General features: G+C 36.2%; 1 protein-coding gene across 3 annotated transcripts in view; it reads right to left on the bottom strand.

The window, feature by feature from the left end:
• Nucleotides 1-25988, bottom strand: part of LOC124623201 (vascular endothelial growth factor receptor 3) — a 512828-nt gene that overhangs the window by 358225 nt on the left and 128615 nt on the right. For all 3 annotated transcript variants that reach the window (XR_006980681.1, XM_047149015.1, XM_047149018.1), the window contains exon 5: nucleotides 22274-22445. Coding sequence is in view for 2 of the 3 variants with exons in the window: in XM_047149015.1 (XP_047004971.1) it covers nucleotides 22274-22445 (172 nt within the window). In the remaining variant the exon portion in view is untranslated. The remainder of the gene's footprint in view (nucleotides 1-22273; nucleotides 22446-25988) is intronic.

Genomic DNA, 25988 nt, shown 5'->3' with positions numbered 1-25988 from the left:
ATTTGCCGGCACTTTTGACAGCTTTCAGCTGCAAAGCACAAGTCACTGTAGGTGTAAACAAAAGCATCATACAAAGCTATGAAGAGGTGTTGCTACAGAGACATTTGCTAAACCATTTTAAGATACGAGAAACATATGTGCTCAGCACACAGAAACTGTACATTTTTAATAATAAATTGGCTAAATGAATACTTGGGAGATGCGGGGATTGTCAGCTAGCTTATAAGAAAAGAATGAATTGCAGCAAATACTGTTTTTAATTTGAAATTTCTGGAAGAGAAGTTATTAGTGAAACAAGTCAGTAGTTATTAACATCTATCATACTACCTCTCACAGAGAGGAATCTAACAACAACACACTGTGGTCAGTCTGGAAAGATACTTTTTGAAAGCGGGGGATTAAAAATATGGCTGAGTACAGTAACTGCCTCAGAAAAACATGTTTTTAATATTACAACTGGAATATTATTAAGCCCACAAGAATTATTGCTTCTAAGAGAGTAAATTATTTTCCTGATTTCCCCAGAAGTGCCACACAGGATGTCTATTGAGGACAAAAAGCCCTTCAGAGGATGTTAAAATGTAGGCCTAACCACAATTGCATGAAAGGTGCAAGATTTTGTGTCTCTGAAAGAAGGAGTGACAAAATTACAATTAGGCATGTTTATTTTTTTTTATAACGTAAGTCATTTACAACCATTCAAACAGCAACAATGTTATAGTACAGCACCCAAAAATTCTGCATCTAATTGTCACCATCATGCTGCACATGTGGTTTTTTGAAAGCATAGATGACATATAGAGGTAATGATCACTCGAAACATTTTATGTGGTCAAAATAGAAATCTTGTTGCTGCAGATTACAAAATGCTACCGTACAATGTTGCAGGCAATATACATTGCTAACTAACATTGCCACTCATTGGAAACAATCCAATATCAACCAGCTTTTATGTTTGGCTTTTAGCATACACACATTTCAGCTATCAAAAGTTAAAAGTTTACAAATGTAGAAAAGTAACATCATATATCTGTTTTAGAGTATGCATTCTTAAGTTTGGCATCTAGTTGAAACTGTTATAGAAATACAGTTATACTACTAGTTATAAATTGATAGCTAAGTAGCCGTTTTTATCAAAATTATTTACTTCAGTTATATCATTCAATTCAACATCTATGTTTCCTTATAAATTTTTTATGTCAAATCTTGTGCTATAAACCTTACTATGGTGTCAAAAGCACTCCTAGATGTATTTACAAAAACTGGCAGGTTTAGAGCGCCTTTTAAAATTTTACTCTGCATTTCTCGTAGACCTCGCACTGAAAGAGGATGAGATCTACATCACAATCTGTTGTGTCACCCCACTATCAGTAGGGTGTGCCCAACATAACAATTGTATGCTGTCGGATGGGGCAAGGTATGTAATTGAGATGCATTCTCACAATTGATGTTATTATTTTCCTAGACTTTTCTAGACTTTGCAAAACATGGCTATTTTAGTATGAATTGCGGAAACCTTGCATAATTTTTATCTCTTGTTTTTTACTGTCATAAAAGAATAATATTGACAGTATGTGTGGATTCAGTTGCCTGAGTCTGCAGTCATGCGTGTGAGTTGCATTTGTGTGAGAGTGTGGGTGTGTGTGTGTACATATGTGTGTGTATTGTTGACAAAGGTCTTAATGGCTGAAAGCTTTAATTGTGAGAGTTTTTTTGTTGTGCTTATCTGCGACTCAGCATCTCCACTATATGGTGAGTAGCAACTTTCCTTCTCATAATATTGTTACATTCCATCCTGGCTTTTCCATTATTTGAAAATAATAATTTTGATTCCCAGGAGGCAGTCTGTGTCTGGGGTTTTGTCTTCTTGATGTTGTACGTTTTGCTAGTTGAGTAATGCAGAAGTATTTTTGTGTGTTCATGGAGAAGTACTGTTTATGCAGAAGACACTGTGCTGGTCTTTTGTTTCTATTACTATTAAAATTTATAAATGTGGTGGTAATAAATGGTTTGTATAAACTTAAAAACCCATATCCTAAAAGTGAAAAAAGAACTTCATGGTTTATTTAAGAGCTTCATCTACAAGCCACCACTTGTTACTGTAGATATATTTCAGCTCTAGGTTTTGAATGATATTTAATCATTAAATAGTAATAAAACAAGGAATCAGATGTAATAACCATCATGTATAGTCTCTATAAAAGCAATTGAAACAGTTGTGTCATGGTTGAGTTTAACTGACAGTGTAAAACAAAGAAACAAAAAATAACAAACGTAAAATGTTGTAGTCACTAACAAATGATAATACATAAAAGGGTGGGGCAAATGGAGTGGGGAGGGGAGACAAATTCACACTGATTTATCTGATTACCAATAAACGTGGGCAGAGGCTTAATGGTCACTGGGAAACAAATCCCTAATAACTGTATAAAATCTTTCTAATGTGCACAACAGAGGTACTTTATTTTGTATAAATTATGCCCATATGAAACACTTAATTTTGTTATGTCATGAATAGCTACCTATTGTGATGAGAGACCTAAAATCAAAGCTTAATTATGTGCAGATAATGCTTTGAAACAGCATGTAATGGAGATGGAACAGTTATATCTTATCCTTTCACTGATTCAGTGTTCACAATCTAAATGTACCTAAAATAAAAACCGCTGCTCACACTTCAAGCTACAATGAATTTTAACACTTGTGATGCTGATAATGTACTGAGAAAGTAGATAAAATACGTATCACCATATTTATTCACTAAAAATCTTTGAATATATAATTTCACTATTGGTATTTCTTGCATGGTCTAGCACTATACAAGTGTAGTTTTCTGTGTCTTCCAATTTTGCATTAAATATTTTTAATTGTCTTCTTCCTGTTGTTAAATGGTGCCCACAGCTCACTGGAGGCTCTATCTCTGTTTCTTCTACAGTGATATGTTCACTCTGTTTGTTAGGAAATCAAGTACAGGTACAAAATATCAAAACACTTTATTACATCAAAACACTTTCATCACTATAAAATTATAAACAGTCAATACACCATTTGTATCTACTCAAGTCCCTCTCCATGGATTAAAGGCACAATGAAGTAATTAGAAAAGAATTAAAATATTGCTCATCTCATTTGGCACTATTCATTTCAAAGGACCTTTGTTGAGGTGCATACGGTAATTATTCACTCTATCATCGCATTCTCTCAAATTTTCACATGTTGCAAATTGGTCTCATCAGTGGCTGGTTTTGTTACAGAATCTGGATTTTCTGTACAAACAAGAAACAATAGATTAACTTTTTGGCAGAGGTGCATGTTACTATATCATGAAAATTATGAAACTTAAAGGATAAAATAATTCTGCAAAGAACTATAAACCCCCACTCCCATCCCCGACACACACACACACACACACACACACACACACACACACACACACACACACACACACACAGAGAGAGAGACAGACAGAGACAGATATGCACACATGTGAGTGCGGAAGTGTGATTTCTTTTTGGAGGGTGAGGAGGCAACGAAAAGTTAAGGTTGAAAAATGTTACAATTTTACTGGGCTTAAGTCATGCCATATGCATCAAAACCCAAGTAAACATCCATGAGACCACCACAGGACTAATACCCCAGGTGCAGTGATGAAGGTTAGAGCTACAAATCTGGGGTGTACTTATGCTGCTTGGGGAAGCTGTTAACCTAGGGTGTCCCACATGGTACCTGTCAGTGGCCAGGAGGTACCAAAATGAATTCCAATTAATGACTGTACAGCAGTAGCTGCCAGTCAAATGACTCCATATTATACAAGGACACAAGATCTGCTTCAGATGTTATAGTGTAACACTAAAACTAAAAAACTATATTTTTAACAGCTGTGTGGCAAATGCCAATTAATTTGAACATTTATTGAGAATTTCCTTTGTGAGGATCTTCAAAGAAACATTCACACTTTATATGTTTTGGTGCTTTGAACACTAGAGATGTTTCAGATAAATGTTAGGTGATTCATTACTGTAGTAATAATTTGAAGTCTTTTTCCAGTTTTGTAGTAACATGAGTGTTGTGGTAAAAATATGAGCTATTTTACATAATGTTGTTTGAAGGATTTAATGTGTTATGTAATTGTTTGTAGAAGAAATTTTACTACAATGAGGTCAAAAATTATTTTATTACCTAATTAATAATTTTCTACTGTACTACAGGTAAAGGATTCAGCAATCTATTTATTGTGTGTGAAGGTTTATTTCATGGTACCTTTTTTGAGATTCAGCACAAAATAGTAAGCATTCATTAGACCCATCACAAACATCTGCTCTCATAGTAATTCGTGTAACAATGTATATTGCTGGTCCTGAAAAGGTCATTATTTGCATGTCTGAAACTTCATAGCAGGAGTCTTTGTGAGAATAAACCTTTGACTGCTGTTGACAAGTTAACTTGTCATGCTCCACTGTTCCTCAAGTGCTGACAAAATGTTTAAATGTGGGCCCTGGGTTTCATTTTCAGTGCTATTGATGTGTTCCAATGTCTCTCAGTGTTTTGAATGAGCTACGTCATATATCTTGGTAAATAAAAAAGTTTCAATTATTTACCAAACAACATATGTGCCTCTTTGTGTGCTATTGTTTGCAAAAAAACTTCATTTAATACCTGTAACTGTTTATGAATTGTGATAATCGTTACGGCCATGATTCCCCATGCAAAGGGATGGAATTGGACATGTTGTACACAACTGCCTGGCAGATATAAAGAATAGTAACTCAAGAACGAAATAAGATCCTGTTTTCCTCTCAATTTTAAGTAAAATTTTGATACCTTATCTACATTTCATCTACATCAATGTATGAGCTGAAATTAACAGTATGCAATGTGTTTTTACCACTATGAACTCTGAAAGTTTGTGCAATGATTTACTTAATTTGATGCAGCACAGTAACTATGACAAATAATGAAAAGAAACTCAGTCCTTTATCGAGCAAAGATATCCGACTGTAAAATGTTTTCTTAAAATTGTATGATAATTATTTCATAGCAGCTGGAATGCCGTCTGTCAGCACACGTAGAAGCGTATGGCAAGCAGAACAGCAACAACAAAGCCACACACAGCACAGAATACAGAGAACACATCTGGCAGCAAAATGGTTATGACTAAGTGTTAGCTGTGAACAATTTATAGGCCTGTTCAGCCATCTGAGCTTTATCTCCTCTTTGATTAGCATCTTTGTGTCATCAGCAAACATTACAGTTACGGAACCACCCTTGCATGTCATTCTGGCCCCAGCATAGATTCTTGTGGGACCCTAACTGTTATATTCCCTGATTGAGCTGACTCTGATGCATATCACACAGTCTGCTAATGAGATGCTCAGTTGTTAAGAAGGTAAAGTACATTCATTCCATAATATATTAGTCTGTTAAGTAGAATTTTTAATCCGCCCAATAAAAAGTTTTTGCAAGATCACTAAAGCAGGATAAAATTCTTGTTCAGCTCTCCCAGTACCTCAGTTTTGATGTTTTCTATTGCTGTCCCTTTGAAGAATCCTTTACAAAAGCCAATTTGAGAGGTAGTTAACAACTTCTGCTTGGTTAAATGAGTCAATATCAGAGTTGTAAAACTACCATAGGCCACTGAAGCCCACATCACCTAGGATGTCACTTCCATGCATAACGATGGAGCAGAAAGGAAGCGTGCGGGGGGTGAGGTGGTGGTGGGGGGGGATGAGAACTGTGCATGCGCGGTATCAGAGAGTGGCCAAGCAAAGTCCACATTGCTGAACGGCATTGCTGCAGACACCAGCCAGGCTCATCTGCCCACGGTACATTGTATTTATACATTCAAGTCTAAGAGGGGAATAGTAGATATTAAAACCAATTTCGATCAATTGTCATGAGAGAAATATTAATTCATGTCATTAACTCATGTCAATTGCTCCACAGATTTACTCTGCATGACGTCAGGAGGCGAGAACTGCTGACACAACTTCGTGAAGACGTGAAGTACAATTTCTCTCAAAACAACATTGAAACTGCTTGCAATAATTACCATTTATTGTGATTTGAACAGCATTATAAGTAAAAATTTAATAATAAGAAAATTAACTTCAGGCACAAACTGAAATCATTATATTTGCTTGACAACTGATTCTGCTCAATAGAATTTTTAAAAATGTGTAAGGTGTGTGTGTGTGTGTGTGTGTGTGTGTGTGTGTGTGTGTGTGTGTGTGTGTGTGTGTGTGTGTGTGTTTGAAAATATTCAAGTGTAATCACTGCATGCAAAAAAGAATTAGTGGTAGAAAAGATTAATGTAGAAGACTCTATAAAAATAGTCAGTAAGATGTCATATTTTTTGTTGTTAATGGACATTATGGTGTAAACAAACATGTTCGATATTACAGTGAGAGACCACATTTACAATCAACTGAACAAGCAAACAATTAACCATCATCTGCGAATAACTCCAGGGAATCTGACCAACAACATTGAAACCCACTGATATCTCAACAAGTAACAGTTACTCTCATTTTAGGTCTTTATCCAGTTCGTGCGTAGAAAATGACAGAGGTTTACAACATGGTGGGAGAAGCTTAACTTCTCCTCAGGCAATACGAGCTGAACATTATAGTCTTCATAATTAAAAGAATACAAAGTCCTAATAAAAAGGCTAGGAAGTTCTCATTTATGCATGCAACTGGTATGTTGACAAACACATTTTTTATACCACGAGTTCTTAAAACTAAAAAATATTATTACTCTGTTCCAACGTCTACATCATAATACCATCATCATTTCTATTTGAGTCTGTTTTCAAACAATCTGATTTTAAATTTATGATGATAGGTTCAAGGCTTATAACCATCACCACTTCCCTGTCAAATTCTTCCTTCTGAAGCTTTTCAGCATGCCACACAGACTGTGCCCATGCTACAGGTGGGATGTTGTCTGTTGTGTCATTGTCTATTGCCTCATGCACAAGCAGTTCACTGTATGTTATGTTGAATGTTTTGTTTTCTTCTCCCACATAGACTTAAAACTCATTGCCCAAATTAATTCCATGGGGCTATAATGACAGTGATACAAGGGGGAACGCAAAATGGTGTGATCCCATTCACATGCAAGGAAGTCAAGTTTGTTCATTCTGTCATGCGACTTGTACAGTATAAATTAACAAGCTGCAGGAGTTTGGTACAAGTCTAGTTTATACGGTGCTTAATATTTTTATTTTCAAGCCGGGGAAAAATATCCACTTTTCTGATGTTTGTACTTGATGTTTTCTCTATAGCAGTTGAATTATAACTGACAATGACCAATTTCAAAGCAAGGTATGACAAGAATTGTGAATCACATCATGAAACTGACAGCTTTCACTGCCGAATGGTAATCACTGCTGTTTTTCTTGCACGTAAATAAAAGTTTTATCTCTGAAAGAAGAAGAGTCAGCATGCAGGATAATTATCCAAGAACCCAACCCTATGAGAAATTTAAAACTGCCAGTACCATCACTCCATCACTCATTTTCCGCGAGATCATCTTGGAATGATTCTAATTGATCCATGTTTCCTCAAGGTCATACACCGTTGAACTACCTCCTCCTTTTGTATCACAAATCTTTATACGGGATGTAGTTCTTGCTGCACCTAGGTTACTTCTTTGAACTAAAAACTCTCTTCTTAACATATCAGGAACCAATGTCTTTTAAAATTCTTTACCTTGACGGAGCACTTACCATTGAAGCCTGCGTAACTCTCACATGTTTTTGTTATGTCAGGCATTCATCATTCACATGGAGCACTATAAAACATCATTGTTAAAACTATCAGTTTGCGTTACAGGTTCCTTGTGATTTTGTTGCTTTCCAGGCAACATGAAACCAACTGTTTCTACGGTTCTTACAGCTCTGACAGATTCTCACTCTCCAGCTGTAACACTCTCCTACCTGCTCGGAAAGAGAATGAATATTATTGGCCGCCAGTGGCTAGTGGAAAGGGATGCACAGAATGGCTGATAATTGGGCCATCTTCTTACGTAACACCAACAATATCATGAAATCTTGCTGCTGTTGAGGTGTGCTAATCAAGTATGGGCGATGGCCAGCTGTGGGTGATGTTCATGGCTTGTGCTCTGATTTTGGTGCTTGCTGCAATTCTGGGCTCTGTCTTCTGCTTCAAGTTCTGCTATGGTTTTGACCATTACACTTTCTTGATGTGTTGGTCAGGAGGAAAGTTGATGCTATGTTTTGTGAAGGATGCTGTGTATAGGATGCCTGTGCACACTGACTTGTATCTACAAGCTGATAGTTTTCACCATCTGGCTCACCATGAAGGGGTACTTTGCACCTTCATTCATAGAGCTTATATTGTTTCAGACCATGAGAGTTTCTCAGCTGTGTTAGCCAATCTAAAGGTCACCTTTTGTCAGAATGGATGTAGTGAATGACAAATCAGATGTGTGGTGTGCTATCAACCTACACACACTGGGTGAGTGATGATAATACCAAGTTGATACCAAATTCTACAGCCTTTCTGCCTTACACAGGGAACATTTCAACAACATTTGTCATCTTTTGCAGAAGTATGATGTATGATGGGTTTCCTCATCTACACCTAAAATTAAGGACTTTTACATTTAGTTAAGGATGATGTTCATCTGCATAAGGATGCATGTAATGCATTCCTTGCAGGTGTGGAACATCATTTATTGGTCAGACTATCGGGACCATAGAGGACCGGTACCCTGAGCCTAAGTGTCACACAAACTTACAACAGACAAGCAGATATGTTATTGCAGGACATTTTCTTCGCACCTGTCATTCTATTGCATGTAACACTGAGATTCTGGCAAGCACTTCCAGCTATTGGGGTAGTGTTGTTATGGAAGTAGTTGAAATTAAATTAGCAAGTGACCTTGTAAATAGAGATGGAGGTTTTTGCTTAAATTCTTCATAGAATCCTGCTCTCTCCCCTGTCAAAAAACACAGTGGAATAGAGCTAGCTTTACCCTTCACTAGTTTAGTGTTTACTATGTAAATGTATTTAAAACATAAACACCAGTTCAAAATTTAAGCTACAATAATTTTCAATCAATCTGATGCCAATAATGTTTTAAGAAAGTAGATGAAATATATTAGTAAAATTTACTTACTAAAAATTTTCAAATATACTGTTTCACTGTTGGTATTTTTTGCACGATCTTCCACCTTACAAGTGTAGTTCCCTGTGTCTTCCAGTTTTGCATTAAATATTTTTAATTTTCTTCTTCCAGTTGTGAGATGGTGCCCAGGGCTCATTGGAGGCTCTGTCTCTATTTCTTCTACTGTGATACGTTCACTCTGTTAGCAAACAGAAGAGTCAAAAAATCAAATATGGGTACACAATTTCAAAATGCTGTATCATGTCAGAACACCTTCATTATATATTATTTAAATTCATAAAAAAATATTGCATCATTACATTATTTGTATGTTTCCAAGTCCCTCTCCATAGATTAAAGATACAATATAGTAATTAGAACAGATTTGAAACACTGCTCACCTCATTTGGAACTATCCATTCCAAATAAAAACTTTTTGAAGTGGGTACAGTAATTCTACACTCTATAGTCACATTCTCACCAACTTTCACATGTTGCAAATTGGTCTCATCAATGGCTGGTCTTGCTACAGAATCTGCATGTTCTATACAAATAACAGACAATAGATTGGCAGATGCATGCATCACCATATTATTATGAGAAAATTAAAAAAAGAAATGGGCAAAATATTTCTGCAAGAAATATGAAAAAGTAAACACCAATAATGATAACACATGATTAAATTAATAAAATTGAGAAAAATAAAAATAATTATAAATAAAAGTGAGAGGGTGGAGGTAGTATTTTAACAATGGTTAAATCTTGGAAGGTGTCAACATGCACGGATTTGTGGGGAAAAAGTTCCATTCTCCAGATTTAGAGGAATTAGTATTAAGTGCTGGGACCTAAGTAAGTCATGCAGTGTAGTCAAACACTCACGCCCGTTACTTTATCCAGTGGAGAATATTCAGCAACTGGGAAACAGGTATCATTAAAATGGGCACTACTTCAATATCTCTTAGTAGGCTCAGCCAGTTTGGTAACAGAAATTCCATATAAAATGCTATGAACAACATGTATGGCTTAATGTTTTATTCTGCCTTTTATGTTGCAAGTAGCTGTTGGTGGGTGCACAAGACAGGTTTAACAGTGGCAATGGCTGCAAGAGCAGGAACCATGAGTAAGGATACTGGTCTGGAAATGTCATATAGTTTGATCATTATGTTAATGAGGTTACATGAATGACAGTGGATGATGTCAGAAGGATATCAGAAAGAGATGACCTCATTTCAGGACTTGACTTGTTAAAGTCATAGCTTGGTGGAGTAATGTATTGAGGCATTTGAGACCTGGTAATTTGGGGAGTGGGGGGGGGGATGTTCATCTGAGAGTTTTTTGGAAGAGAGATTTATGTTTGTGAAGAAGTAAGCAACTGATACGGGTATTTGCTAGTGGACAGGATTTGTGCATTAGTTGCAGGAGACGGAGCCCAGCACCGGTTGTTTGTGTAGGTATTGGGGGATTCAGTGATGGATCAGGTTTACCATAGATTCCTACACTGTAAGGGGTGGCAGCAGTCTAAATCATATCGTTGCTTATTCGTTGGTTTTTTTATGAACCAAAGTTTATTTATTGATCATCCATTTTATCATGTACAATGATATACGACTTGTCATATCTTAACACAAAAAAACTAATAATAGTGTCTGTATACAACTCATGCAGATAATTAAGTACATAAAAAGCAAATCATACAGATACATATAAAACTATACAGATAACCCAATAAGTAAACCAAACAAATTCTAAGTTTACATTATATCCAGTCAAATGGCTAAGTTTGATAAAAAATAAAGAGGAATGAGTTGGGAAAAGGAGTTTAGCTGTTATTGGAACTGGAGAAGTTTTTGTTCTCTGTAGGTAAGATGAAAGAGATGTACAGCTAAGAATGAACCAAGCTAAGAGATCAGGATTCCAGGTCTTAATGAATGTCTCTTCCATGCAGCTCATTAAAGGTTACCGTAGGATGTGTCCTTTGTTTCCATTGTGATATTTACTGCATATTGCCCACTGATCAGCATCACCTTCATCAAGGAAGAAAATGATTATTTCATTGTTGTTCTTGCATCTGAGTATGAGGTAAAACTTTTATTTTGATAGGGCCGAGTCCTACCACACAGTTCTGCATGGACTACATCTACATCAATGCTCTTCAAAACACTGTGAAATATATGGCACAGGGTAGGTCCCATTGTGCCAGTTATTAAGATTTCTTCCCATTCCATACACAGATTGAGTATGGGAAGAAGGCCTCTGTGCATGCTGTAATTAATCTAATCTTGTCCTCTAATTCCATATGTGAGTGACACAAAGAGTTTTACTATATTCCTTTGTTATTGTTACTACTTTATGATCACTACTATTTCATTACCTCTATTACTTGTCAAATGCAGAGCTAAATAATTTACTGTGTAATATGCTGCTGACTAACTGCCTTCAATATAACCCTGGAAAAAAATTCCAAGTAATAATTTTCAGCATTACAGCCACAAAATGATAATTCATTCTAGAACACAGGAGGATGCATTATTTTGATATTTATCTGTAAAGGTGGTTAAATGCCAGCAAAGAATCACATAGTAAGAGGATTTCTGAAGAGCATAGGTGCAGCTCTCATATGGAAAGGCATGTCCAGAGACACGCCAAAAATTTTATTGAATGAGATGTATGTGATACTGTGTCGTAATTTCAAGTGATGCTGAAACAGACATAGAAAAATTGTGGTCATTATGAAATATCTGGTAAGGAGGTAGTGCCAATTTCAGTGGATTTATTTATGGAGTATAGTAACAGCAATTCCTGGCAAGTAAGGGAGCATAATTAGGACAGATGTCCTCTTAGGATCCAAAGTTTTGATGTTAGGTGTCCTCTATTAACTTTTTTGTGAATTATACACTGTAATAAAAACATAAAAAAAAACATTTAAGTGAATATTACTTGAATAGAATGTTTTGCAAGTGAAGAATTTTCAAACATAAGAAACAGGCTCTTTGTTCTATGAATTCCATCAATCAAAATAAACATGTTTATTTTACGTCATATTTGAACATCTAATAAGCTCAATTCTTAAAATATTGTTATATTTTTTACACAAGAAATAAAATTACAGCAACAGAGATAATTACAGCAAGCAAGCTACAATAAAAATTGCAGTAAGTGTACATACAATAAAAACCAGTTTATTTAAATAGTTAAAAAAAACATGCAGCTTCACTCAGTTCAGGTGAAACTACAGGTTATAAATTTTGATTTGGCCTCAAGTAAAAATGTTAGTTACTGAATGTGCATCTTCAAGCCTGAAACCGTTGTAGCTTCTTAATTTCACTTGCTATAAAAATAACATAAGACTAACAACACATATTAGTTGTAACAACTTGAATTAATATTAATAAACCTATAAGTACATTATTTTATAATTTTACTGCTCATCTAAAAACAGGCAACACTGCTAATATTTTATGCCAGGGTGGCATAAGATGTCACAACTATGGAAGTGAAACACAAATGCATATAGTTGAAACTTACTCATAACTGAGAGAACAAAGACCTTTTGTTGCATATTATTACCATATGTTGCAGTACTTGAGCAAATGTTTCCTCTAACTACTTTTTTTTACAATGTGCCTGTATCCCACCCTGGAATGAAACATCTGCAATTGAAACACTTACACAACATACAACTGTTTTGAAACAGAATGTAAATTTAACAATAGAAACATACTGCCCTTTTTAATGCTTTTAGAAAGAGTTTGTGTACTGGCATTTTCTATGTTCTGCACCACTCTTTTCCCTTCTCTCTTAACACCGAATTTCTATGTTCAGAGATACATGATTTTATAATGTTATGCTTTTGGGCAGTTTATCCACATATGTGACTCTTTGAGAGCACTGAAAAGGACATTTCTGCACTATATGAACAGTGCCACTAAAGTAGAGAGCAGTACAGCTTTCCAACTTAATGTCTCGGAAAATACAAAATCACATCCAAAACTTAATGGATTATCCTGGTACGAGTTACACTTTGTATGTAATAATTTTATCCACCTTCAAATGATTATGTACAGTATTATAGCATGATCATCATTTTAATATGTATATGTATTAGAAACCATCAGTTTTATTATAGTTCAGGTTTAATGTAAAAATTTTCATTCTTATTGTCACAGTAAACATAATACTTACTCTCTCAAACGACTTCTCACAGCTAAATGATGAACCATTGGAATTAGATGATTAATGGAAAATCTCATATAAAGATATGAAACAAATACTAACAAAGAGATAGAGGGGCTGGCCAGTACTTACCTCAGCTCAGTACAGCCGATAGATACACAAAAAACAGAACCAAAAATTTACGTTCCTAGCTTTCGGAACAAATGTTCCTTCATCAGGGAGGAGAGAGGGGAAAGAAAGGGAAGAAGGGAAAGTAGATTCAGTTACTCACAATCCAGGTTATGAAGCAACAGGGAAAGGAAAACAGGGAGGGTAGCAAGGATGGAGGCCTCCATCCTTGCTACCCTCCCTGTTTTCCTTTCCCTGTTGCTTCATAACCTGGATTGTGAGTAACTGAATCTACTTTCCCTTCTTCCCTTTCTTTCCCCTCTCTCCTCCCTGATGAAGGAACATTTGTTCCGAAAGCTAGGAACGTAAATTTTTGGTTCTGTTTTTTGTGTATCTATCGGCTGTACTGAGCTGAGGTAAGTACTGGCCAGCCCCTCTATCTCTTTGTTAGTATTTGAACCATTGGAATTATTTGTCAAATTGCTTGAAGTATTAAAATAGTCAGTTTGTAGTGGAAAGGGTTGAAGCTCATAGCTCAAACCATTTCACACACACACACACACACACACACACACACACACACACACACACACACACACACACACACACACACACACACACAAGAGCAACACCAGATCCAGATTCTGACACCATGGGAGACTGAGCCTTGAGATATCAAAAGTGGGCATTGCTCCTATCTGGAACACAGGGAAAGGATTAAGGAACTGAGAACAAATAATGTTCTGGCTAGTTTTGATGATGATTTCTTGTTTACAAATATGCTGCAAAATGAGTCAGTAGATAACAATGGTTCCCTTTCCTCAGATGATACAATCAAGCTATTCAAGGTGTCTGTCACATCTCTTCATGAAGAATGGTTATTCCTACAAACAGCAGGAAACAGTTACCATGTGAAGTCCATCTAGTCTAGTGGAAACCATTTGTAAAGGAGGTGCTGGACTCAGCACTCTGAAAGCCTACGGTGCAATACATGTATGTAGACATCTTTATCATTTGGAGTCATAGTAAGGAATGCCTTGATAAATTTCTGAAACACCAAACTAGTCAACCCATCAGTATTAAGTTTATCATGTAAGCAGAGAAAGATAAACATCTACCCTTTTTTGACATGCCAGTGATGAGGAAATGTGTAAACCTGAGCCATATTGTATATTGCAAATACGTATTCATGAATATTTACATAAGCTCAAATCTTCTTTCCAGCTAATATCAGGACAAAGACCAATACTCTTGTCACTTGCTCTAGAACCGTGGTACCCAGCCTTTCTGAGACAATTACCCCTGGACGAGACAAAATGTTATCCAAACAAAGTTTCATACCTAATTAAAAATTAGAGTGTAAAAAAATTAATAGTCACAAGATTAATGTGACCAATTATTTATAATACTACTTTCTTAATGATCAATGACAAACTGAAGCATTTTCTATGTTTTTCACAGTTCTGCATATTTCTAAGAATCATTCTTATATTTAGTTTGGTGTACACAATTGCACAGCAGAATTTATGTACCAAGCTCATTCAGTTCCTTACTTTTGTTCTCATTGTTACCGCAGCTTGAAGTCTGCCCTAACTCAAGTATGCTGTGGTGAATGGAATTGATATTCTTAAGGTTTCTTCCAATAGTAATGGCTATGGGTGACAAACTGTTCACCAACACAATGTCAGTTCTGTTTACGAAAATCTATTTATAGCGTTGTCTTTGCGAGGTGAAGAAATTTTACTTGGATTCTAATTTCAGTACCTGAAAACATTCCTTCACCCACTGAAACTAGTTTACATCAAATGTCAAATCTGAAAAAATAGCTACTATTAGAATTTATTAATGATGGCACATGATTACTACCATACAATGGATAGCAAAAGTGAGGAATAGAAGAATAAAGCTGACCTTGAGTGATTTTGGTACACTAATTAAATTTTCAAAATGAATTTTTCACATTTATGAAACTAAACATTAACACGTGTTTCACATTAACAGTTCTGACTCATGACAGTAAGACATAATCTTTTAACACAAAGATCATTCAGAATTTGAGGGTGGTTCATTGATGAATGGAGTGAAATGCACGCCAAAATTAATGAATGGAGACAAAAAAGCAAATAAATTAATTACAGGTGTGATATGAAAAGAAGTGGAAGCGGGCTGGACAGCACCCATGAAGGTGCGATGGTAATTAACCAAAGCAAGTTATTTTCTCAATTTCAAAAAATCAGAACAAACTGTGAAGGCAGTCTTATGCATGGTAAGCCAATGACAATAGAAAATATGTAGGAGATACAATGATTTGTACCACTTAAGATTACAGTACATGGACTTTTGTAGCTGGAGCTTTTATCTAGCAGTTTGTATCATATGGCTGCTGGTGACTTATGTGGTGTTATATACATAAGTCTACCAACATTTTGACAAGAGAGATTATTTTTAAAAAATTAATTGAGAGTAATCACTAAAGCTTCATTGGACACATTTTGTTTTTACCTCTCAGAACTTCCATTTTACCATAGTTAAAGGGGGGGGGGGAGGGGGTAAATATCCTTGGTTGGGAATCACTGCACTAGAATATGGGAGTCATGGTACCTCAGACATGAGAGACAGTACTTTCAGTACTTTCTAAGAAGCAATGGATGTTCCACTAAGGATACTGGAAATGTGATGAAGACAAGCACCTGGCAAAATGGCCCTTTAAAGAAGAAATAAAGACACATACAGACTAAGTGTATATTGGAATGATGGAATGATCTGTTTACATCAGGAGCACAGAGCAAAAATTAAATTACACATTGGAACAGATAGACAATTCAAGGATGTGTTGCGTGATACCAAGCATTCTGTAACTTTCACTGAAACCTGTAGGACTTGAGTGAACAGGAATTAGCATATCCTTCTGTTCCAAAAACAATCAAGATCTACAAGATCTACATGTGTAACACATGATATTGGTATGTATAATAAAACAACTGTGAATAGAGATGTAAATCATATACCAACATATCACAAAATAATGGTATGAGGATCATCCAGAAACTAAAGAATATTTTGGCATAACTAAATAAAAATGAAAGACATCAACACAAAACTTTACTAAATTTTTCAGTGTAGTCACCAAAACTGTCAAGGCATTTACAGCAACATGGGACAAATTTTTCAAGACCTGTGTTGTACTTCTCTACCATCAAAGCTATGAGTCAGAATGTCACTGCTCGTTTGAGGACTTCAGCGTTTGCAAATGTTTTTCTATCCAAAAATTCCTGTAGTTTTTGGAATAAGTGAAAATCACTTGGTGCCAAGTCAGGGCTGTAAGGAGGATGCCCAAAAATTTCCCATTAGAGACACTGAAGTTCTAGCTGGATTCTAACTGATGCATGAGGTCACGCATTGCCATGAATCTGAAAAACAGTATGCGAATTTTGAGACAGCAGAGTTAGAGGAGCAATGTGTCTGCATTATATTTTGCAAGAAACTGAAAAAAATCTTTACAGAGACACACCAAATGATGCAGGAATCCTATGGTGATGAATTTCTAGGCCATACTTCATGTTACAAATGGTTCACATGGTTTAAAAATGGCCAGATGGAACTTAAAGATGACCGTTGTTCAGGGTGTCCTTCAACTTCTGCTGATGATGCTCATGTCAGGAATGCCAACAAAATTGTCCATGCCAATTGAAGACAGACTGTCCGAGAGAGTGCAGAAGAATGTAGTATTTCAGTTGGATCATGTCATAAAATCTTGAAACAGCCTCTTGGAATCCATCAAGTTGCTGACAAGTTCGTCTCATGGCTCAGGAGTCATGCATGGCTATTGTTCAAAAAAAGGAACCACTGTGCTGCCTCACCCTGCGTATTCTCCAGACCTGACTCCCATGGACTTTCCTTTTACTTACAAAGTTGAAAACCCCACTGAAAGCACGAAGATTTGCAATGATAGATGAGATAAAAGAAAATCCACAGACTGCGCTTCATACGATCCAGCAAAAGAAATACTGTGATTGCTTCTGGAAGTGGAAATGATGCTGGGAGTGGCATATCAGTTATGGAGGAGAGTATTTCGGAGGAGACCATGTGCAGCTGGTAAATCGTATGCGTAGAAAAGTTCTGAAATTTTTTGAACAGACCTCATATGTAATACCAGTAATCATTTGAGTTGAGTGGGTGGGGGAGGGGGGGGGGGACAACAGTAAGTCTGGATGTGAGAACACATTTGAATTCCACATTCTGCATGATACCAGGGTCATTCAATAAATAATGTTCAATTAGTTTTTTTTTCTCAGAACATATTTGTTATTAAGAATTAAACTTGGTTACAATATCTATCAACATTTCTTATCCATGTACTGATTTCCTACGTATTCTACATCACATTCTAAGGCCTTACGCCAGTGTTGTGAAAGAGCTGGTATTCTCTGTTGGTAATAGCTCTTGTCCTTGGCTGTAGCCATGTTTTCATTACATGTGCTATGCTCATCATCATCATCATCATCATCATCATCATCATCATCATCATCATCATCATCTTCAACGCCGATTCCATGTAGAGAATCCTTAAGTGACTGAAAATGATGGAAGTCCAAGGACACCAGGTTTGGGCTATAGGGTGGATGAGGTAATGATTTCCAACCCAATTTGGTGATGTGTTCCCATGACCTAAGAATTGCATGAGGGTGTGGACTGTTGTGTTGGAGGAAGATTTCTTTTCAATTCTCATCAGACCAAACAAGTCGGAATTAGTTCTCGAATTTGTTTAGTCTTCACACAGGCCCCTGGATAATTAATGAGTGACCCTCTTGGCAACAAATTCATGAGAATGACACCATACTGTCCCAAAATACTGTCATCATGACTTTGCCAGCAGAGGGAGCTGCCTTGAATTCCTTCATGATGGGTGAACATGGGACATGTTTCCAGCTTAAAGTTACACACCACATTTTCGCACCTCTAATGACCCATGACAAGAAAGGCTCTCCATTGGCTTCAAACTATTTGAACAGTTCAGATGAAATGCCTTTTCTTTTAATCTTGTGGTATGTAATGAGTTCATGAAACCAATCCTGAGTACATTTTTGAATATCAAAGAGTCTTCAACACAGCACACACTTCCAATGCTCATCAATAGTTGAAGAGCCAACTTGCCTAGTTCTTACGTGCTGGTCTCCATGAATAATGGCATCCAGACATTCACCATGTTGGTAGCAGTGATTATGACAGTGTGTCCAAATGAGTCCCATTGTAGAGCTCATTTCCTCCACATATTGGCACTTTACCTCTCTTTACCCATCTCCCAACAGTACTCCTGTCAACTTCACACTGAACACAAATTTTTAGGGATGTTAAAAACAGTTTCCTTTTCTGCAACCCAGAATTCAATTACAGCATACTCCTTGCAACGGGTGCCTTGCATGGAGCCATTTTTGATGGCTTACTATGGCTCTAACATCTGCTGGAATTGTTCAAAACTTCATAAACATGCAGAAGATACATCAAATTTGAGTTGTATAAAACTACTTTTCCTGTATGTATTAACAACTGTAAAAACATTACGGCAATATTTACTGAAAGACCCTCATAAGATGACAGAATGATTTTTTGATTTTATCAAACAGTCCCCACACCATTCTTTTTCATAAACTATTTTCTCTGATATCAATTGCAAATACAGGTACAATTTAGCAAATGAGTTTTATAGTTTTCTTTATTTTAAAATCAGTGAAATTGACAATTACTGCTTTAAATTAAGCAAATCTGTTAAACAAAAAGTGTGTAAATCAGCAGTGGGATACTTCTCGGACAACAAATTTAAATACTAAGTCATTCAGAACTCATCGTTCCATTCACAGCTCATCATTCCATTCAGTTCAAATAAGAATCAATCTTTTTGATGTACTGATACATTAAAAATAATTTTTTACCCCTGGTGCATCTCCAGTTTGATCCCTGTCACTGTCTCGATCACCAATAACAATCATCAGCAATGGTGAACAAAGACTTCTGGTATAATGAGTCATCCTCAACCTCCCTACAGCCTTGTTAAAGAGGGTAGAGGAGAAGATGGAAGTTTCAAGACACATTATTGCCCTTAGCATGTGAAACGGCACAAAATGAAAAGGTGATAACAGTCTATGGTATAAGGTGTACACCACAGTCTATGGTATGAGGATGCAGAAGGCAAGGAAAACATCGCTTTGAAGGAAATTTGTATCCAGTGGAAACATTATCAGTAACTGATGAAATGTCATGATAATCTCTCCATTCGCAGAAACTTCAGGTTTGTTCTCTATCCAACTGTCAAGGAGGAGACCACGAGAAAAAACATACTAGGGGTCTGTGGCATGGAGCAGAAAGAAGAGGTAGTTTCTAGCCAACCAAATTTTGGGTAATCTCCATAAAATATGAAAAAAAATGTAGAATTTTTTATATGTAGGAAGGTAGGGCAAAGAGTCACTTACTACAAATATTACATAAATGGAAGGTGGAGGAGGGAGCAAGAAAAAAAAAGGAAAAGGAAGGGACTATTGATGTCAGCTACATAGGGATTTTATACTGAATCAACAATGATTCAAAATGTGTGCTGGACTGGGATTTGAACCCAGAATCTCCTGCTTACTAGGCAGTTGCATTAACCACTGCATCATCCAGACACAATGCTTACTGTAAATGCACTGATTATTTCAGCCTGCCTCCCAGCCGACGCATATTCCCACCTATTGGCAGACCCCATCCATGAGATTTTCACTGGTGGTCATCAGAAAGAATCAAAGTTAGAAGAAGTGGGATACTGAACTAATGAAGAAAAAAGAATTGTGTTTGAAATTTCCTGCATCTACAGACACAGTGATAAGGAATTTCACAGTAACCAGTTCAGAAGTAGAGGAATAAATGTCCCTAAAATGGGCAGAAGTTAGGCAGACAAATACAGTTACAAGAAAATAATTAGTCTTTCCTTGGCCACAGGAGAGTGCATTTGGGTGTTTGTGTGATTGTGTTAGTGTCTGTGTGGATGTAAGTGCTATTGCTAGAAAAAGAACTGGTGCACAAAGGCTAGAGTGAATACTATCTTCTGTTGTGTGTTTCTTTGTTCCATACATCAAAACATTGTAGATGAGTGGTTGCTTTTCCCATATTTTACATACAGTTAGTAGAAATTAAATGAAGGAACCTTATCTGGCAGGATTGAAGAAAGAAGGAAACATAACAATTTTCAGGTGAAGATGGGAACATAGTAATATAAGTCACTTATGAATGAAATCAATAGGGAGTCCAATGACACTAAAGAGAAATTGCTTCAAGAGAGACGTGAAGAAGTAAGAAGGACTGTTTCAGCATGTGGAAAAGTCAAAACAACAATCACAGATATTAAAAATAAAGGCATCAACATTGTGAGTGTGAAACGAATTCTACTGTGTGAGACAACTGAGTGAGAGGATAAGTCCTCAATGAAGGAGACAAACCGTGTGATAAAGTGATAGAAGAATAATTTCTGTCATTTTGGAAGATATAGGAAATCCAACATCAGAGACAGAGTTTCACAGAAAATGTTACAGCTGCAGACTATTGAAGGGCTTTATGCAATGTTATTAACTGTGCCTAACAACAGGGGCAAGCAGTATCAAATACAACCCCCTCGTCCACTATTTACACAACAAAGACAATTTGTATTAGAGGCTAATTAAAATTTGACAATGGCTTAAATAACACAGATTTATTGTTTCCACTCTGGAACATTTGTTTTTCCTCCTTTGAGCTAAGTTGTTTTAGCCTCCTTAAGAAAATATCCCCAATAAAAAAATGTTTTTCCTTTTTAGGGCACAAGTAGTAATCTCAGACTGTTGAACTACATGGTACACAATATTAACTGTAATCATTTTCCTTACAACATCTTTGACAATTATAAACAGTCCAAATTACCAAAAATCTGACAGCTTTGGTACTGTTTTAGATTTGTTATGGTGGTTGTGTCAACAGTGTGTTATGACATTATTCTGTAAAAAATTTTTCAAACATAGAAACTGATATCCATTAACTATCCTATGGGATATGTATTGTTTGCATGGAGAGCTGCATCAAACCAGTCTCAGGACTGAAGACCACAACAACAGGATATGTTGAGGCTATAATACCTAATTCATCGACACAGTAGTATACAAACAAATATACTGACATTTTTAGTAACACTGGGAAATAAAAGTAGGAAAATGGTAAGTCATACAACAGCAGCATCTATTTCTGTGACAAAGATTGGTCTTTTGTAATTCTCAAATGCCTACAGCTGCAAGTCGGTGCATTCATTTTAATTGCCACTGTTTTCTGCACAGTTTTAAGTTGGTTACATGCTTTCATCAGTAAATAACCCATTTCACATATACTAAAAATGTATGAAAATTTTAACACTTTGTGTTCCATTGTTCACAGTCTGCTGTGGCTCTGCACCTTTTCTTTTTTAATGGAGCTCTGGTGAAGTATCATATCCATTCTCAACCCTCAACTGACAATGACATACTGTGCTTCTGGCTAAACTACAGCCACAAAATTGTGCATTGCACACCCCAAATAGAGAAGACTCAGTTTAAAAGAGTGTGTAGCATTACTACAAAATAATGTCCCTCATATTTCATAATAAGAATGTCATTTGGGCACTAACTGCTTATTGCTCATTTTGGATCTCCTATATGATTCTGATGAGACAAAGAGAAATTATCTGCAGGTTTAAATGCATTAATGCTGTTACAACTACCAAACTTAGGGAACCCATATTATACAGACTATCAAACACAAATTTCTATATCTTAATAGAATTGCAACCATTAAAAACAATATCAACACTCAAGAGTTCACTACATACTTAACACTTCAAGAGCATATGTACGAGGACATTCGTCTTCACTGCAGATGCCACCAGGAAGTAAGCAGCAACTATAGAATCCATTGTGCATCACCTGGGCATTTTCCACAATGAAGCCCACCTTCTGGTCATATCTGATGACACCAAGGTCATCATTTTCACCAACATGAACCTTGAGTGTCAAATAAAAGCAATATTACCAAATGTTAAAGATATCTGAAGAATTAAAACTTTCTAAATTTATTAAAAAATAAAAACAGATGTAATGAACAGTTACACATAAGATTCCATTAGTAACTGAGTGAAATTAATAGACATTGTTAACTCCCTTGATGAAAATATATTAAAATACAAAAGTAATAACACGCAATGTGTGAAGACTATTATGGTTTTATCAGAATTTATGTATAAAAATGTACTTATTTTGTTTTGTGTCATGAGATAATCTACAAGATACTAACTTAGCTAACGAACAGACTAATAATTACATAATAATTTTACTGTCAAACTCTTTCCTGAAGTGCGGTATTAACAAGTAACAGATTATTAACAAATTGTAGTATGCTGCATTCATATTTAATTTTATATTAAGAAAATGAATTTGATGTTAGGGCAATATTGCAGAGACAGTTTATTTTTGATAAGAAATGAATTTATGATCTGAAAATTTACTTTATGTTAATTGGCAAGTGAATTTTTACAAATTCAGATGAAACAACAAAAGTTTTAATACACTGTAATTAAAACCAAGACATAATATTCCATTTTTGCTTTGGTTCTTCTTTCTTTCCTTGTGGAGTGTATGACAGCATATTTCTCCACACAAATAATTTATCTTTTCTTGTGTTATTGTTTTCTGTCTGGCATTCTCAATTGGAAAAGAATCAGTTTAAAAGCCAGAAAGCTCAGTTTTTTGACTTGATTGACTCAGCCAATAGCTAAGATTTTTACATAATTTGTGGTGCTTATACTCATAAATAGGACTTTCCTGATACAGATGTATAAAATGGGTTCATAAACTTTTACAAATTCCTAGACCACCACATTGGAAGGTTTCAGATAGATTATATAATGATAAGACAGATTTAGGAACCAGGCTTTAAACTGTAAGACATTTCCAAGGGCAGATGTGGACTGACCACAATCTATTGGTTATGAACTGCAGATTAAAAATGAAGAAACTGCAAAATGGTGGGAATTTAAGGAGATGGAGCCTGGATAAACTGAAACAACCAGATGTTGTAGATCCAAACTGATCTTCCCCGAGGTCGGCTTCCACCAGTTTTTCCAATCGCCTGTAAATAATTCGCGTTATTATTTTGCAGCTGTGACAGAAGAGATATTGAACTTAATTGATGAAAGAAGAAAATATAAAAATGCAGTAAATTAAGTAGGCAGAAAGGAATACAAACATCTCAAAAATGAGATTGACAGGAAGTGCAAAATGGCTAAGTAGGATGACTAGAGGACAAATGTAAGGATGTAGAGGCATATATCACTAGGGTTAAGATAGATACAGCTTACAGGAAAATTAAAGAGACCTTTGGAGAAAAGAAAACCACTTGTACAGATATCAAGAGCTCAGATGGAAAACCAGTTCTAAGAATTGAAGGGAAAGCAGAAATGTGGAAGCAGTATATAGGGGATCTAACAAGGGTGGTGTACTTGAGGGCAATATTGTGGAAATGGAAGAGGACATAGATGAAGATGAAATGGGGGATATGATACTGCGTGAAAAATTTAACAGAGTGCTGAAAGACCTAAGTTGAAATAAGATCCCAGGAGTAGACAACATTCCATTAGAACTACTGATAGCCTTGGGAGAGTCAGCCCAGACCAAACTCTACCATTCAGTGAGCAAGATGTATGAGACAGGTAAAATACCCTCAGACTTCAAGAATAATATAATAATTCCAATCCCAAAGAAAGCAGGTGTTGACAGATGTGAAAATTAGTGAACTATCAGTTTAATGAGTCATGGCTGCAAAATACTAACATGAATTGTTTACAGAAAAACTGGTAGAAGCTGACCTCAGGGAGGATCAGTTTGGACTCCATACAAATGTGAGGCAATATTGACCCTATGACTTATCTTAGAAGACAGATTAAGGAAGAGCAAAGCTACGTTTCTAGCATTTGTAGACTTGGAGAAGGCTTTTGACAATGTTGACTGGAATACTCTCTTTCAAATTCTGAAGGTGGCAGGGGTCAAAAACAGGGAGCGAAAGGCTATTTACAATTTGTACAGAAACCAGATGGTAGTTATAAGAGTTGAGATGCATGAAAGGGAAGCAGTGGTTGGGAAGGGAGTGAGACAGAGTTTTAGCCTGTCCCCAATGTTATTCAATCTGTATATTGAGAAAGCAGTAAAGAAAACAAACAAAAATTTGGAGTAGGAATTGAAATCCAAAAAAAAATCTGGAGTTTGCCGATGACATTTTAATTCTGACAGAGGCAGCAAAGGACCTGGAGGAGCAGTTGAACTGAATGGACAGTGTCTTGAAACGATGACATGAGATGAACATCAACAAAAGCAAATTGATGATAATGGAATGTAGTCAAATTAAATCAGGTGATAGTGAGGGAATTAGATTAGGAAATGAGACACATAAAGTAGTAGATGACTTTTGCTATTTGGAGAGCAAAATAACTGATGATTGTCGACATAGAAAGGATATAAAATGTAGACTGGCAATGGCAAGGAAAGCTTTTCTGAAGAAGAGAAATTTGTTAACATTGAGTATAGATTTAAGTGTCACAAAGTCATTTCTGAAAGTATTTGTATAGAGTGCATGGAAGTGAAACATGGATGATAACTATTTAGATGACAAGAGAATAGAAGCTTTCGAAATGTGGTGCTACAGAAGAATGCTGAAGATTAGATGGGTAGATCACTTAACTAATAAGCATCTACTGAATAAAATTGGGGAGAAGAGGAATTTGTGACACAACTTGACTAGAAGACGGGATCAGTTGGTAGGACATGTTCTGGGGCATCAAGGGATCACCAATTTAGTACTGGAGGGCAGCATGGAGGGTAAAAACTGTAGAGGGAGACCAAGAGATGAATACACTAAGCAGATTCCAAAGAATGTAGGCTGCAGTAGTTGGAGATGAAGAAGCTTGCGCAGGATAGAGTAGCATGGAGGATTGCATCAAACCAGTCTCTGGGCTGAAGACCATAACAACAAAATACAAAACAAGAAAGGTGATATACTCTATGTTTTATTTAAAAATTAGTACATTAGCAACCTCAAACTCGGGTTTTCTGAAGCAACAACCCCCAAGGATATGAAAGTTGAGTATCTCACCATATGGAGCAGCGAAGTTATTATGTGAACTTCCATTAACTGATTGAAATTTTCTAGTTTTCAATCGTACTTGACTTGTGAATGGTGGAGCCCCAAACTATTAAGTTGCTCCAATGGTGTGATTGAGAATACACTGTTACCACTGTCCATTTATATATAGAGTTATAAAAACTGTACATTTTATTATCACTCAGTGTCAGTGGTAATTAAAATGCTTTCCTACTCTCACACATTTAAGGGTTGCATTTTAATATGGTGCCACTGAGCTGGGATAGGTGTAAGTCTGTGTACTAATTTTTCATGTTCATTATAATTATACGGGCTGTTATGCCGTGTTCAGTTGATGAATTCTGTGTCGATTCCCAACGTTGGGAATCGACACAGAATTCATCAACCGACCACGG

This window comes from Schistocerca americana, chromosome 7, assembly GCF_021461395.2.
Source record: "Schistocerca americana isolate TAMUIC-IGC-003095 chromosome 7, iqSchAmer2.1, whole genome shotgun sequence".
In the NCBI taxonomy this organism is placed as follows: domain Eukaryota; kingdom Metazoa; phylum Arthropoda; class Insecta; order Orthoptera; family Acrididae; genus Schistocerca; species Schistocerca americana.
This window is presented reverse-complemented; position numbering and strand designations above follow the sequence as displayed.